Source organism: Anser cygnoides, chromosome 17 (genome assembly GCF_040182565.1).
Source record: "Anser cygnoides isolate HZ-2024a breed goose chromosome 17, Taihu_goose_T2T_genome, whole genome shotgun sequence".
Taxonomy (NCBI): domain Eukaryota; kingdom Metazoa; phylum Chordata; class Aves; order Anseriformes; family Anatidae; genus Anser; species Anser cygnoides.
This window is the reverse complement of record NC_089889.1, coordinates 10843775-10861013: the sequence shown is the minus strand read 5'-3', so window position 1 is coordinate 10861013 and position 17239 is coordinate 10843775. Positions and strand designations below refer to the sequence as shown.

General features: G+C 36.8%; 2 protein-coding genes across 9 annotated transcripts in view; one reads left to right on the top strand and one right to left on the bottom strand.

Annotated features, from left to right (window-relative positions):
* Positions 1-17239, bottom strand: part of RSPH14 (radial spoke head 14 homolog) — a 109028-nt gene that overhangs the window by 39135 nt on the left and 52654 nt on the right. The gene's annotated exons all lie outside the window — the stretch shown is intronic.
* GNAZ (G protein subunit alpha z) overlaps positions 1-17239 on the top strand; it is a 76403-nt gene that overhangs the window by 17341 nt on the left and 41823 nt on the right. For all 4 annotated transcript variants that reach the window (XM_048064111.2, XM_048064110.2, XM_066978889.1 and 1 more), the window contains exon 2: positions 6850-8119. In XM_048064111.2, the coding sequence (XP_047920068.1) occupies positions 7397-8119 (723 nt within the window). In that variant the 5' untranslated portion in view covers positions 6850-7396. The remainder of the gene's footprint in view (positions 1-6849; positions 8120-17239) is intronic.

Sequence of the window (17239 nt, the reverse complement as noted above, 5' to 3'; positions counted from 1 at the left end):
TTGGAGGCTTAGAAGGGTTTTAAAGATAAGGTCTCAACTTTTTCAGCACAGACAAAACAACTAACTTTTTTCCCAGGCACTCCATCCAAAAGTGCCCAAGCCATTTTTTTTTTAATGAGAATTTTCCATAATTATTTAAGGGTAGATATCTGATGCAAAGACTTTCAAATCCATTTTTTTTAACCAAGGCTTCAACTGAAAACAGCAACCTAAATCATATTGCAGTCAACTACAAAAAGTTACATCCTCAAATAAGAGGATTCACAAAGGGGAAAAAAAAAAATCTGTTTTTTTTGTTCCTTTAGCTTTTCTCCTTTCTTTTCTTTTAGATTTCGAAAGTTGTCAAAGGAGAATGTTGGTAAAGTTTGTGGCTGCTGTTAAAAACAACTTTATTCTGAAATAAATGGACTTGAATTACTTACATTAAATACTAAACTTCTGTGAAATTATTTCAACTCTGCATTTGTACTGCATGAGTGTCTGGACACCTGTTCTGGATTTAAAATTCTGAATTGACTTCCCCATTCTTTATTAGCTTCAGTTCCTATCAAAGTGGTGCTTGCTTAATAAAACTCTTGCTTCTTCCTCTGTGAACTACCTTGAGTATTTCCCTATATATCATACTCGTGTCTTATTCTTTCCTTAATAGTGTAAAAAGTGATTGAAAGTAAAACAAGTAAAAATAAGGTTTTGTTAATGTGCTGGAATCCTCTGTGGATGTGTGTAATCATTAGAAACTGATTACATTAGGTTAGCTTACACTTGTAAGTCTTAAATATGTGCTGTGCTACTTTTTTGCTAGATTTGCCTGCATTTGCTTTTAAATGGGTAAGTGCTCAAACAGGCAGATCTGCTACCTCCAAACTTTCAGTGCAGTACTCTGTTTAAAACCAATCCATCTTCTGAGCATAGATAAAGAAGAAGCAATAAGAACCAATAAACTGGGAAAGTATAGCTTGGCTATGTTTTTTTCTTTTTTTTCCTCTTTGCTCTGGTAGCGTACATTCTGAAACACCGAATAGAATATCACTCATAGAATCATAGAATATCCTGAGTTGGAAGGGACCCTTAAGGATCATCAAGTCCAACTCTTGATACCGCACAGGTCTACCCAAAAGTTCAGACCATGTGACTAAGTGCACAGTCCAATCTCTTCTTAAATTCAGACAGGCTCGGTGCAGTGACCACTTCCCTGGGGAGTGCTCCTGAATTAAAAAAAGATTGCTGGCAATTATAACTAAAATGGCTGAAGAAAGTTTTGCCACAACTTTCTGAATTTCAATTCACTTTATTAAATTACATACTACTGAGAAAAATCTTATGCATCATCTGGTTTACTAGGTTTGTTATATTGCAAAAAGCTGAATAAGATTACCTCCATGCACTATGTGTGTATGGAGGGATGGTGGTATAAAGCTAAATTATTATACTACTGGTTGCGTTTGAGAGAATATAGCTTTGTGTCTGTAATGCCTTCTGAAATTCCTGCTGCTAGCTGCATACAGTGCGCAGTCTCTACATTGACTATGATAGTAACAGCTGCTGGCATTATCCTAAGCCTAGGAGCCAGTTCCTTTCAATAAAATCCTGGGGAAGGGGCATCTTTCAGGGTGGATTCTACAACTTGACATTCTACTAATGTGCCGGTAGCTAATGCAACAAGAGACAGTATTTGGCTCTTTCCTTAGGGAAATTCTCACAGCTTGCTGTAGTTGTGGTGCCACTCCTCCCGATTACTTACGAACATGCTGAGAGAAGGGATAAGGGGTAAGGCTGCAAACACAGATCGGTTTGAGCAAGACAGAAGTGATGGATGGGGAGAAAGAGGAACATTAGGTATGAAAGCTACAATAATGCCTGCTTTATTGTCTGTGAAAGTATGGACAGAAGTGCATGCTAGTCTGCTAGGTTAAATGGGCTTCAATAGATTTATATAATTGACCAGTGCAGAATTCTGTTTGAGTAGTGTTCCCACTCCGAAAATGAACTTTACTAACTGAAATAGATCCCTGTTAGTCTAGGGCATGTTAATTTTCTCTTGTGGGAAGAGATACCCATTAAGCTATGACAAGGTAGCCCACATATATCATCAGATTGAACAAATATGTTTTGTCAGTGGAAGGCATATATGTTGGTTTAGATGGTCATATACAGCACAATGTGGTCCTTCAAAGCTTAAAGGCTTTTAAACCAAATTTAGACAGACGTGAAAGGAGTTCTCCATTGTGAAAGGAGACAATATTGCTTTCCATTAAAGTAACTGAAAAGGCTTTTATCTAATTAGGAACTTGAAGCCAATAAACACTTGCATTTTTAATATGAAATAGGATTTAAAACAACAAAATCTAGGCTACTTATTTTCCTGTATTACAAGCGTATTCCAAGAAATAGCAAAAAAGAAAGTTCATCTGCATGTAGTCAGGACAGTAAATGTGGTTTACACAATAGTTTATTTTTTAAAAAAAGAAAAACTTTATGAAGTAGCAACTATGAATGTGGAAGACGCTGTTCAGTGCCTGTGGGAAAGCTTAATATTCTTATTGTAGTTAACTGTATTATTGCCTTGTAAAACAGGAGCAGTGATACTGTTTCTTAATAATCACCTCATTGTATTCCTACTTGAAATAGTGACAAAAATCATAGGAATATATGTGATAGCAGAGACTAGAAGTAAAGAAAATGGAAACTCAGTACTGTGAAGCTTTTACACAATGTTTACATACTCCAGGTCGTCCCTACAATAAGGAGGTGCCATTCTATCTTTTTCTGTTATTGCTTATTTATTAATGCCAAATAAAATAAGTGATATGTAACACCATGCAGATATGAACAACATATCTGAATGTGCTGTAGAAATGTGTGTTAGGGACTAATACATAGAATGTATGAGCAGTCTTTTAAAAAAAAAAAAAAAAAAACACCTTTTTTTTTCTTGAAAGTGACTTTCTACCGAACAGTTTGTTTCGGGCAATTCTTGAAGCAAATAACAAATTCTTAAAAAGATCTATTCACCTTATATGGGCATAAAATGTCATGTTTTATGATAATTATTTATGTGTTTTAGAATGTGTGTTTACTTGCTTCTTATCTCTGGCAAGTCTCTCTCTTTCCCAGATGAAATATCAATGTAGTGGAAGAAGAGTTGCATGTGTTTCTTGCAAAATTTTTCAACTTTGATCATTGAGATGTAGGAAATGTAACAAAAGGTTGGACCAATGGTCTTATTAATGACATGAAAATAAGGCCTCTGAGGGTATAATGTTAAACTGGTTCATAAATATCCAGTTCTATTTCTAATATAATTAAATATTGGGCCAAATTCCTATTAATACAGTCATTTCATTCTTTCTGTGTGGCTGGAAAGTTACTCAAGAAACAGCATCCTCAACTGTTTTCATCTCCCCTGACTGTTGGAAAAAGACAGTTATGTGAAGAAAGTATAGCTCCTCATTTTGTGTGTGTGTGTATTCTTTTCCGTTTCTTTCATGCACTTGAATAAATAAAGTTGTACTAATAACTATTCTACTAATATGCATGCTATTATTTTAATTTCCTACTTATTAATCTGTTCTTCATATGTTAATTCCCTTCTGAAGTGTGAAGGGAAGTAAATTTTATAACTAGTTAAATAACCATAGCTGATATTAAGACTTCTAGCATTTTAGACCAGGTAATAATGCATTTAGAGCAAAAGACTTAAACCTCTTTAAATTGAAGGTACCCAAAATCCTTAAATTACAAGCCTGCCCATGCACTGTGGTCCATATATAAAAACACTCTGAGCTGTCATGTGGAGGTAACCTTATGTATGGATTGGATAGCTAGCTTAGAACAACTGAGAGTAAGATTGTCACGATTCATTTTTGGAGTTGGCTGCTGTAAAAGGCTTGTTGTAGCATAACTGATTTCATGCATGTGGATTTGGGATGGATTTGCAGGCAGGTGTAAGAGTATGGAAATTAAAAGAAACATGGTAACATGGTAGGAAGGCAGCAACGAAGAAGATTTTCTTGTGTTCGTGTTTTTTTTTTTTTTTTTTTTACTCAGAGTTCCATTAATCTTTTTCAACAATATAATGCTCTTCTCAGTACAATGGTACCAATTCTGATCTGTGCTGACTCATCCTGGTAGTCATGAGTTTTATCCAGGTCTACGCTGGTTCAACTATATATCTGCCTTAAGCAGGGTTAGAGTTAGGAAGGGATTTAAAGACAAATATAGAATCAGTGAAAGTATTTAAGAGTGAGTGATAGCAAGCTCAACTGTCCCAGGCTAATGTCCCAAGAATCTTCAGGACCAAATCCATAAAACTCATCCATTGAAGCTGCCTAGTCTTTACACCTTTCTCTCTGATGCTAAGGAATTAACAATGATTGTTTTGCTTGTCCTTTTGTACACACATACTTCACGTTATATATGTACTGAAAACTGCTGAAGAGGGATGCATTGTGTTGGGAGAACCTGCCTGGTGCCAAGATGCTGTTACAGAACTGTAGACCCCAGATCTGAAAACAGATGCGTAGACTCTAATTCCCACCTGCCAGCCCATCACAAACTAGAAGAGATCAGTAAGTTTAAAAATCTTTAGGGAGAAAGCTATGCAAAAGACAGAAACTAAGGTTAGGATAGCCCACTGTGACAATGATTTAATGCATAAATGGCAGAAGAGTAATACCTTTTGTTAAACGGGACAGCCTGAGATCATTACACTTGTTTCTACTACCCGAGGAGTGAAATTCTAGATATATAATTGAACATTTATAGAGGGAGAGGGGTGGGAGAGTGGAGGTAGTCAAAGAAAGATGTTTTTTCATGAAAATGTAAGATGCTAGGAAACTAAAACAGCTGAGCTTTATTCTCTATTTTAACCATACAACCCTTCTTCAGACTGTAGCTGATGTAATTGTCCTTATCTGTTTCTGTGAAGCCCCCCTCCACTCTTGCCCTGCAGAAGCTCTTCTGTTACGCTGTATCTTGATTAATATAATTTAAATCTAGCTTAAACTATTATTTGGTGTAACTCCTTTACTATGGTGGCACTTCAGGGAAGGGTAAAGCAAGATCTTGCTGAAATCCATGGCTGATTTTTGGCAAGATAAATGCAGAATTGAAATTCTCAATAGTAAAACAGTATCCTAGAAAGCATGTGCTATAAAACTGTTTTTTTTTTTTTTTTCCAACTATGGCAGGGTGGCCAATTAAAAATGAAATGCATCAGGCTGGCAGACAGAAGGTATATCTATAAAAGTGATTCTTATCCCACAATGTAACTCATGTCAGAAAAGGAAAAACACATTGTTAAATCCAGTGCTCCATTGCAGTTACTTAAGTACACATGATTATTTTTGAGTGCTGAAATATCTATTGCCCACTAAAAATTCTGTCATTATGCTTAAGAAAGTAAAAGCAAAGTATGTGAAGCTGCAAGTAGTTTTAGTTCTTTTTTTTTTTTTTTCTTGTGAAAGCTAGATATTAAACATCTGGCCTGGATCATTTTCTCCCTTTCCTGCTAGTGTGGAATCATCCTTTTCAGTATGGATTTTGATGCTTTATCCCATTTACATTGAAATGCTAGTAAGTGAATGCAGGAAAAATTTCTGAAGAGTTTCTAGGGCAACGTTTAAAATGGAATTTGAGAGACAGTCTTATTAAAATGTAATGGAAATTATATTCCTTTAGTAGATTTAAGAAAAGGGTCAAAACCTACTCTGAGGGTATGTCAATGGCATGCAGTCTAGTTTGGGGAAAAAAACAACAACAAAAGCCACTGAAGACCCTCCACACGCAAGTAAGCAGACAGCAGGATAGGTGCCAAAGTGGGCTGGGGTCAGCATATGATGAAGAGCTGGAAGCTGTGACTTCTGGTGCCCAGCATGTTCAGAGCTCAGTGGGAGCAGCAAGCCCTTCCTAGAAAAGAGGCAAGTTGTCACCAATCAGCTGTTAGCAATGTGTTTTCCCTCTGTGAGAGGTAACTGCTTCCTGCTGTTGCCTTCTGCAGAGCTCCAACTAGTAGGCTTAAACCCTAATTTGGGAAAGAATAATTGCTCTAACAGTCACTGCAAAGCTTTCACCTCTTGCTTTGGATGGCATTTCCTGTGTTTTTTGTATGAAACTTTTGCCTTCTGGTCATTGTTCACTTTTGCTACCTCTCAGAACTTGTGTAGTAAAAATGGAAGAGAAGAGGCCTAGTAACACTATTGCTATGGAAAGAAGCTTACAAAGTTTGTTCAAGTAGTATATCACTTGATTGATTATGTAAGGTGCATGCAGTATATTTAACTGTACCAGTCTCCAAGGGGAAGGAAGATATGTTGTGGAATTCTGCAAAGATCAGTAACTCTCACAAAATCATGAAGCAAACTTAATCACCTCCTTTTGCTTCCTAATTTAGTTGCTCAAATGTTCAGTGCAAACAAAACAGAAAAGATGAAAGAAAACTCAGGAGGACATCTGAGTACAAGATATTGATATAAATAGAGAGACTGGGAAAAGTAGTTGCGACTGTTTCATTTTTCTACTTCAGGAAAACCAGTCAGAACAGGACTGTGCAGGAAAAGCACTGCCATAAACTCTTGCTGAGGGAGAAATTGGGACACAGCAGAGCACTGTTTGTTTTCATGTAGGTTTAGATAATAAAACGCAGAAGGCTTGAAAACAAGATTTGATTTACTATTGTTCAGAAACCACATTTTCTTAGGTCTGCAAGTTTCAGCTGTCACTACATTTTTGCTGGGGTTTTGAATTTTTGCTTTTCTTTACGTATTTTTCCATCTGTAGTTTCTGTTTGGGAAACAGTAGCAAGGAAGCAAAGTTGCTCGCTTCATTCATTTTTTTCTCATTGTTTGGCAGGTGGAAAGCATAGATTTATTGAGCTGAACTGGATCAGCTGAAGAAGTGGGGAAGAGAAACAAAACAAGTACAGCACCACTGAAAAGAGCGTCAGCGCTATCTAGCAGCATCACCACAGCAACCAGAAAATACAATTAGAAGACGAGGGCTAGAGCAGAGAAGGTGAAAGTGCGGCTCCTTACCTTTGGACAGAAGGCAGCAAAATAATTATGCAGAACAGAAAAGAATATTGGATGGACCTAGCCAAACTGTGGCAAAGGGAAGTGTCCCTTCAGTAACAGGAATGTGCCACTGTTTATGCACTGGAAAGGGGAGTGCCATGAGATCTACTGAAGAGACTATTTCTGTGGTTGCTTATCTACAAGTGTTTGCATCCGTGTTGGAACTGAATTAGGAGGTACAGGCCTCTTGGACCAGTAGGTATTGGATTTTTTCCGTACAAGGTGTACCTGGCACGAGAGCTGGAAGACGTCAGAGATCCTTCTTGGAGACGTGAAGAAACTGAGACAATCTCCGGCCCTTCCCTTCTGTAACAGCCTGCTATACCATGGGATGTAGGCAAAGCTCTGAGGAGAAAGAGGCAGCGCGGCGGTCCCGGAGGATTGACCGCCACCTGCGCTCTGAAAGTCAGCGACAACGAAGAGAGATTAAGCTTCTTCTCCTGGGTACCAGCAATTCTGGGAAGAGTACTATTGTAAAGCAGATGAAAATCATTCACAGTGGTGGCTTTAACTTGGAGGCTTGCAAGGAATACAAACCTCTGATCATCTATAATGCAATTGACTCCCTCACACGCATCATTCGGGCTCTAGCCACCCTTAAGATAGAATTTCACAATCCTGACAGAGCATATGATGCTGTGCAGCTCTTTGCCCTGACGGGCCCAGCTGAGAGCAAAGGCGAGATTACCCCCGAGCTTCTGGGAGTCATGAAACGGCTCTGGGCAGACCCTGGTGTGCAGGAGTGCTTCTGTCGCTCCAATGAGTACCACCTAGAGGATAATGCTGCATACTACTTAAATGACCTAGAAAGGATCGCAGCACTGGACTACATCCCTACAGTGGAAGACATTCTGCGTTCTCGGGACATGACCACAGGAATTGTAGAAAATAAGTTCACCTTCAAAGAGCTGACTTTCAAAATGGTGGATGTGGGTGGACAGAGATCTGAACGCAAAAAATGGATCCACTGTTTTGAGGGGGTTACAGCAATAATTTTCTGTGTGGAGCTGAGTGGATATGACTTGAAGCTGTATGAAGATAACCAAACAGTAAGTGCATCTTCTGCTCCTTACTCCCTCGATATTCCTTTTCCATTCCCGCTCCCCAGTGTTCGGACTCTTCTCTTTGTTTAGAGAGTTATCCCCATTGGATAGGTTTTAAAAATGTAATTGTTTAATGTTATTATTGAGGTGCTCCTCAAATGACAGCAGAAATTTTTGGTTTGTGCTTTTTGCTAAATGTTCAAGTTTATCTGGTTAAGCATTATTTCAAATAACACTTAGAACAGTGTATATCTTTGTGTACAGGATGATTAATCTGGGCATTGTTTTGTGAGTCCTAGGAAAGTTTGAATCTAAAATAGTGAAAGTTGTTTCTTCTTTTTTGTCTCTAGGATTTTTTTATCAGGATTTCGGATAACATGAAATTAGTGTTTTTAAAAAAAAAATCAAATACAGCTTTTAATTAGAATGGAACCTTAAATATAAAATGTTCTTTGCTTTTGTTTATATGGCTGATTTGCCTTGTCCAATGAATAACTACTTCTGTTTAATTCCCCTTTAATGCTATTGTTAGTCTCTGATTTGCACAGCATGCAAATACAGTAACTATGGAAATATTTAAGCACACTTACATGTACGCAGCTACGTATTTGCTATCACATTTAGCTTGCTTGAGTTGAACTTTATAGGGTTTTATTTAAACTTTCTTTTGACAGCCTTGTAAAATGTGCTTAAGAGACGGGAGTTTGTCAGCTAGGAACATGGAATGATTTTTATCATCTCGTGGTTCCTAAACATGTTCTATTTGTGTTTGAAAATAGCCACCCTTAGGAAGAATTAAAGTCTGTACTGTAAAATCAAAAAGTTAACTTAAAAAGTTGCTTGCGTATTTTTTACTCTTCTGTGAAGTCTTGTCTGTTTAAGATCTGAGTTCTACAAACCAATTCCTTTCCCCCTCAAACCAGCAAAAGATGAGAAGATCACTGAAGATAATACATAAAATTATTCCCTTCGCATCCCATGCACGTAGGGAATTAAAGTATCATTTTATACAATCTATTATAATTATTCATACAGTGATGTGAAATTATTTCAATCCATTTGTACTTCTAGCTCCGTTGTCAAGGTTTTAGGTTGCCAGTTTCTGGTTGCTAATATAGTTTTTTACAAAGATTTTTTTTTTCTTATTTAAAAGGAGCTAAGTGATAAGTTTGAGAAGCAATTATACTTAGGTTTAAACCAAGACTACAGAATAGTTTCCAGAAATAATCCTTTTGTTTTACAAGCTTGCCTTATATGGTTGAATCCCTTTTGCATGCGCTTTCTATGATTCTTCAAGGAAAAAAATGTTATTGTCAAGATCATTTGCCTAAGCTGAATTTTGACCAAATGCTTCCAATTTATTGCAAATGGAATGCTCGTTATGAGCTACTAGGTAACATTCTGTCTTACCAGAGAAAACGTTTGTAGCTATGAATAGACTTAGAAAAGGAAACAGAAACATTTTAGTGAATAAAAGTTATCCTGTGGAAGAAAATTGGGCAGTTTCAGATTTAAGATAGCAGCTGACCTTCTCTTCTTGGTAAGAAAATTAAGCTATTGTAGAAACACCTAAGGATGCTCTGTACTTTTTTTCCTCAATTTCGCAAACTCGTGATTTAGAATTGCAGGCAAAGTCCAATTGTTTGCAAACACATTAAGCCATTGTACTTCTCCAGAACAGAAACGTGCACAACAATCCACTTGATGAATAACGGTTGAGAAGGGGAAAACTGCACTAATGTGAAACTCTTCTATTCATGATTAAATGTATTCTAGACTTAGCAGCAGATGCTAGTTCTAAATACTATTTGGCACAGGATATAAGTAACTCTTTACAATTTCATGTTTCCTTTCCAGAAAAAATAGTAAATAATGCTTCTAAATCTGAAGGTAGAATATTTACTGAGGACCTAAACTGGCATTTGGATGCTCAATTTAGCTTACTCTAGGTAAAATGGTCTGCTTTATATGTTCCATTTTGAGCGTTCCACTGCAAGTATCTGAACATTCCAGCAACTTCACATTTCTACATGTTAAGTAAAAACGTACAGTCATTAAATTAAACATCGTGCAGGATTATATAACACTCATCTTCCAGTCTGCAGGGAATGAACAAAATCTGTCAGTACTACAATGTAACAACTTTTCTCAGGGAGAAATACAATCTCTCTGATATGAGTAACTTCAAATGCTTCTGTTCTGAGGTCTGCTACTGAAATGCCTATGAAAATTCAAGGGGAAATAAAAAAAGAATGCTTTGAAAATAAATAGGCAATGTAGTTTCAGTTGTGTGGAGGCGTAATACTACTCTCTTAACAGTCCTGGTTTTGGTCACTGCTTACACAATAGATTGTGTCTAACTGCCTGCCTTGGGGAGCATGCCTGGGACGTTGCAATGCTGGGATCCGTTTGGATTTGTATGCTGTGGTAACTTTTGCAGAGAGCACTGCAGGTACTCTCAAGTTCACATTCTGCTGACCAATGCTGCGATTTGTTGGTATCCATGAATAGCAGGTCTGAAAAACACTTAGACTGGGGGAAAATGTGCTAGACTGAATTTTCTAGAATTCTCAAATTGAAGACTAAGAAGTTCTCATTTATAAAACACCTTATTCTTTACCCATAGGCTCAACCACTATTAAAGGGAAACTGAATTTAAATACAGATAAGCTCTTCTTCCTCTTCATCCCTAAGACAAGTTCTAATATTTAGTTTGTTAAATCACAGTAACATTTTGACTACTACACTGAGATCAACAGCGTCTTTTGATAGTGCTGTGGAAGGAATGTAGGAAGGAACAATTCCTAATGAGTGTGACAGGGCAGATCTGCAGTTAAACTAATGAAGGCAATCAGATATGGAAAAACAATTAACTTAGAGCGTTATGTGGCTAATCAAAAGGCATAAAACCTGAATGAAGTATATAGACATGCTGGTATTTGCATTTCAGCAAGGTCTACAGACATCCCAAGCTACTGGCTAGAAAATAAATTGATCTTATTATGTTTTAATCATAGAATTTGACTTGTAAATGAAATATCACATCCCAGATTTCCACTGGGTTATGTTAGCAGTAAATGCACTGAATCCGGAGAGATGAGTAAGTCCAGTGTCTGAATCTGAAATTCAGATACAGATTCATTTCTGGTACTCTTTTTGAGCTTTTCTTATGATTCAGTTTGTACTGACTGCTGGTAAGAGCCTTGATTGCATACGACTTTGATGTAAAAAGGAATTGGAATCCTGCTAAGTTTTTATTTTAAAGCTAGATCTGAAATAATATTTAATAGATTAGGGGAGTCAGTCATCTTCAACTCCGCGTATACATCATACGACTAAAATAAGAGGCCATGAGAAATACCAGATCAAAGAAAATTGCTTTAGGGAGAAAAAGGGGAAAAAGATTAAATAATTTTTAGTGGCATTCTCAGGTTTCTCTAGATTTCTGTTGTACTTCTGTCGTGTCCACGTGTCTCAGGCTATTCAAAGAATATTTTATCCCCTAAGTGATTTTTGCAAATTTTTGGTGTGTGTGTGTGAAGAATTTCTGCAAATTTCTTGTCAGCTTTGCTTGAATTAGCTTCTTTTTATTTGCTTTTGTTGGTATAGCTTATCCCATACGTAGTATTTCCCAATTCTTTTCTTCTGTACAGATTTTTTACAGCTAATCCACTGCACTTCCATCTCTTTCTCTGTACTGTACTAACTGATTCACCATTTGCTGTCCTACATGCAGACATGCACTTCATTGTCTGTGTGTCCTTGTCTTGGTACTGACACTGCCTTCCTATTGTAACAGATCACTGTATCTGATTTTTTTTGTTTGTTTGTTTGGTAACCTCCTCCTCTTGACATGAGAAACATTGCCCCTAATTCTTACTACTCATTTTCAGAAGGACTGAGAAAAACATCTCTTATTTAAGTCTAGACACTGACTAGGGCTAAGTTGGCTTTTTGCAATTCTTCAGACTCTTTCTGCCTTGCATTTCAGATTTAAAAATCAAAAAGAAGTAAACCACGGGGAGAAAAATCAATATTTTCTGAAAGCCTGGAGAGCTAATCTATGATTGTTTTAATCTTTTTCAACAATCTGATGTTTTTTGTTGCTGCTACTTACAGAAGTAATAAACTATGAAATTCAGAATTTTGTCTCAGCTCTCATGTGTACGTAACTGCTGTCCAAGTATTTGCTGATATAAAAATAAAAATCTGCAGACATTTTTGACCTGTGGAGAAATAAGAGCACAGATGAAAAATGTGAGAACAGTTGTCTTCCTGAAACTCCCCCTTAAGTGGCAAAGAAGAGGAGGGATACTAACAGCATTTCAGGATGAACTTGACTGTGTACTCATTTAAAAAAAAAAAAAAAAAAAAGCTATGTTTGGCCCACCTACTTTTTTTTTAATCCAAACGCAACCATAACTTCTCTGTTGAGAGAGCACTGCATGTTCCAGGTGTGCTGAATACACAATAGCGTTAAATAGCTCTGATAGCTAAACTGTATGAGAACCTACGCTGATAAATCACTTGAACTGCAATATGGAGACTCGTGAAAAGTCCTACAAATAATAAGGTAGCTGAGTTCCTAAAACGCTTCCTAGTGTAGTGACTATGGTGAAGAGAACTATCAAATGAAACTCATCCACTGTCAAACATAACTTACTGTGACAATTAAGCAAACAACCTATAAGAATATGGTAACTTTGATGTTTCCTGTTGACAGAATTGGATATAAACCTATAAACAAGTCTTGTCTTTGAAGATGTGTTAAAATAATGACTAAGAAATTGGGGGGGGGTGAGGACAAAAAATGAGTGGAAAACAGAACCCTTCGTTTTTTTCAACGGAATAACAGTATTTTCCTGTTTATCTAGGGTTATCTGCAAATCTGATTTGTGTCCATTTTCAATCCCACAATCTTACACGTGCTTTTCTGCCTAACGTGTAGCAAGCGTAGTTTTATCTTTCTGTGCACATACCTAATATGACTCAACCAGGTACAGGTGCTGCCTCTTTTTGACATGATTGCAAAATTGGCTTGTAGAATATGTTTGGAATGCTAAATTTTTTTTTATAACAGTTATTATTCCTGACCAGCACTCTGAGAAGGTTGCCTTAAGGGTTTTTTAAATCCCCACACTAATTCCTTCTCTATTACATCAAACATGTTACCTGTCTTAATTTCCAAGGTCCATAACAGCTGCTTGACCTATTCCATCTTTTATTCTATAGTAACATGTCATCTCTGGCCTTTGATAATGTTAGCATCCACCACCTGCTTGTTAGACTTTTCCAGTGATCATCTTTTTGCTTTTACCCTTTGAATCCTGTACTTAGGAGGAGTTTCCTGTTAATATGTGTCTCATCTTTACTCAAACTTTTCTCTTTAAGTTAATGTGATGCTAGAGAATGTTAAATAATCTTTACTCTCTGATGTTACACTACACCTGCTTCTCATCATAAAAAGTAGTTTTGCAGTTTCTTTGAAAGTCTCCATTTGTGTGCACTCAGATTTGTTTCATATCTACTACATATGATGGATACTTTTCAACTTCCTTGTACAGTATATAGCTGCAACAGCATTCTAAAGATTGTTCAAGAATACAGTAATAAAGTAAATAATGGAATAAGTTAAATACGAATGTATAACTTAATTCCTGAGATCAGTAGTTCTACAAAATTCACACGATGCGCGTCTCCTTTTTCTAAAAATGGCAGTAGTTCAGTAACTTTATAAATATGAATGTTAAAAATTTTTGCAAGAAGCTTAGGGTTTAGTTAATTTTTATTCCCTTTCTTACAGCCATTGCAAGCGGAAAAATGAAACTTTAGCCTTTTTGAGGTTATGTTTTTAGTATAGCATCTTCAAAGGAAGATGGATGCAGATGAAAGACGACAAAATACTGCAGCAAATAGTTCAGACTGCAGCAGGCCTTATGCAAACCAAATCTTTGGGATCATAATCGAACCTTTCGAGTATTTACTGGTAATTTGCTTGGAAGGTCTTCTGTCATAGGCCAATTGTTTGAACTTTGAATACACTGAGAGGGAATTGTGATAAAGACCATATGTATGTTAACACCACTCTTTATCAGTGGTAAAAATCCATATTGGCCAACGTTGATTTAAGTGCAACATCTTTCTGACAAACTAAGTCTCTTGGGAACCTGAGAAAAAGGATTGACTTAAACTGCTCAGGTGTGCTTGCTTTTGCAAAGCATTTCCATTTCAAGATGTTTCACAGAGAATTTTGCGTGGGAGCAAAGCCTAGATGACTTCAGCATTCATACGTGTAATCTTTCAGCATTGCAAATGGAATTGTAGCCTTGCCTTTTTTTCCATTTGAAAGCAATATATATTTTTCCTTATAAAAGTTGAAGTTTACATAGAGATATTCAAGACTCCAGCTTGAAGGCTTCTATCAAGCATGTATATTGTAAAATATGTAAAAGAATGATCACTTAAGATCTAAGTTGCAATGCATTTTATTATATATTATTGCAAGTCTGAAGATGAATTATGCTGAATAATGTAACTGAAAATCATATGCTTCTGATGTGGTTATCTACCTACAGAACAGAACACACAGGACAGAATACTACTGAATATTCTATGAGCTTCAAGCTCAGAATGGTGGAGGTGGAGGGATATGGATACTGTCAGGTAAATAAAAAGAACTTAAGTAAAAAATACGTTGTTCTGTAACATTACCACCCCCCAAACTATAAAAGAAAAAGGAAAAAAAAAAAAGGCAACCAAAAAACAAAACAATACACCAAACAACCCAACAAAACACTAATTTCAGTAATGTCTATCAATCTAGTGTGCAGGCAATTTTTTTCTAATGAGTTAAACTAGCCACTACAGTAGTGTGTTTGAACAAAGAGACACCTGTCAAGCACTTGCAGAATTGTAATGAGTCAGTAGCAAAGCCATTGCTGCTGTCTGGTTAGTTTAGTCAGTATGAACAGAAAGCACCTCTTTCTGTTTCACAGCTAGAGAAAGTGATTGTATGATGTGGATAGCATCTTGTCAATAAGAAATTAACTTGTGAAGGAAAGGAACTAAATTTCTCAGCCTTGCTCAACTGAACTGGGTTGGAAAGTCAAGATTTTCCAAAATACATTCTCACAGAAAATAAGTGAAGTTAGAGCATATGTCATAAGGCAAATACAGGAATTAGAGAATATACCAGAGCAATAAAGGTTTCTCCTATAGCAAATAGCCATCTTTACATGGAACTCTCCAGATTTTGCTTTTTAATAAGTGATTTTTAATAACATATTCTTTAATTGTCCTTGCGGAACCTCTTGAACAGTAAGAAATTCAACAACTATTAGGACTGTGGGACATACGTACCAATCATGACCAAGCCTTTCAGAACATATGTGCAGTAGTTTTCAAGTGGGCAGAGAAGCATTTGTATATTTTCATAATACTACCTAATGTCTACTTAATAATCGCAGGGACTAAGTACTTTAAGAGAAAAAGAAAAAATCCATCTTGATCTGGAAAAGCAGCAACTTTGGGTTATTTTGGTAACTGTGCTGAACAAAAAATAGATTAAAAACTGTAAGAACTCTCTGTGGTATGCTAGGCCTGGAGGGAATAGTGGAGTCCAATTAGCCTTAAAAACTAGCAGAGATCGGAACAAACAAAGAGGATTCTTACTGTTTGTGCAACTTTGCAATGAGTTTTGGTGTGGTGGTTTGGTTGAATTTTGTTCTATTATTAGAAAATCTCATTTTAGGTAAATATATTCTTCTATCATCTTTTTTTTTCCTACTAGTAGAAGTGTAACTTCGCATACGCCTGAGCTTTCTGTACTGTTGGGATGCCAATCCAAAAACCCTCCAGGATGTTAGAACACTTCTCCAGTATGTATTTCCAATACATATTTAACAGGGTGTCTGAAATCCTCGATGACTTGGTAGACAGCTGGCCTTATCTGGTTAGAAAATATTTAGCTAATGTGAATTAGCTTACATGCATTATTGTCAATGTGCAAATTTGAAAGGCTCTGTAACTTAAAAGGAGAACAGAGACATTAGATGTAGCTCCTGGACCTGTGAGTGTAGGAAGGCACTGCTTCCTGACATGGAGCGTGGTAGAGAACTCTTCTTGTTGCTGTTGTTTAGTGGAGCTGCTCATTCTTTAGGGAGTAAGGGGGACAGGGGAAAAGGTTGATCTGAAATTTTACTCCCAAATTGCTACGGTACTCACTGTTCTTGCCACCAAAGGGGCACGTCTGCCCTGTGACATTCACAGAATCACAGAATCGTCTAGGTTGGAAGAGACCTCCAAGATCATCTAGTCCAACCTCTGTCCTGACACTTCACTTACTAAAACTATCTACTTTGGAAGCTGGTAACAGAAGAACTTGCAAAACAGTTGACGAGCTTTAGCTAAGAAAATTGTCTGATGAGAAAATAAGAAGTGGTCTTGAATACTAAAAGCCCTACAAGGTTTGATAGGATTAGTAACAAGGAAGTTAAATGATAGAGAAGACAAAATCATGTATGAAATCTATAAATAGTAAGTGCCCGTTCTTTGAAAAGCATTACAAGGTGTGTAGCAAATACTTAATCATCTTGAAGGCATTACTACTAACATCACATTCCTTGTAACTGCGCTTAAAATAGCTTTCATGAATAGCTTTTGTTGGTAGTCTGCCTGCAGAGGACAAAAGCTGGGAGAAACTAGTAATGTTGACTAGGATATACAAGTGCATGAGGAAAAAAAAAACAAAAACATAGTGGGAATAAATCAACATGGCTCCTACAAAGTGAAATCATGCCTTCTAGAGTTGATGATTGTGTGTGGTCATTTCTTTGATTCCTTTTTTGGGGTTTGAATTCTTTGGGGGGATGGAGATGAGGGAGTGGATCAAGAAGCATACAGGGAAGTGAATCCAGATTATGAAATTATTTTACTTTGTGAAAAGGATTTTGACAAAGCCTTTCCAAGAGAAACTAGGCTGCCACAGAAAGGAAGGTTTGTCATGAGTGAACAACTAATTAGAGATAGAAGGAGCAGGATTTGATGGACAACTCCTTCAAACGAAGGAGGCAGCAGAGGAGCAGTAGATGCTCAGCAACTTACACTATTTAATATATTTCTAAATGA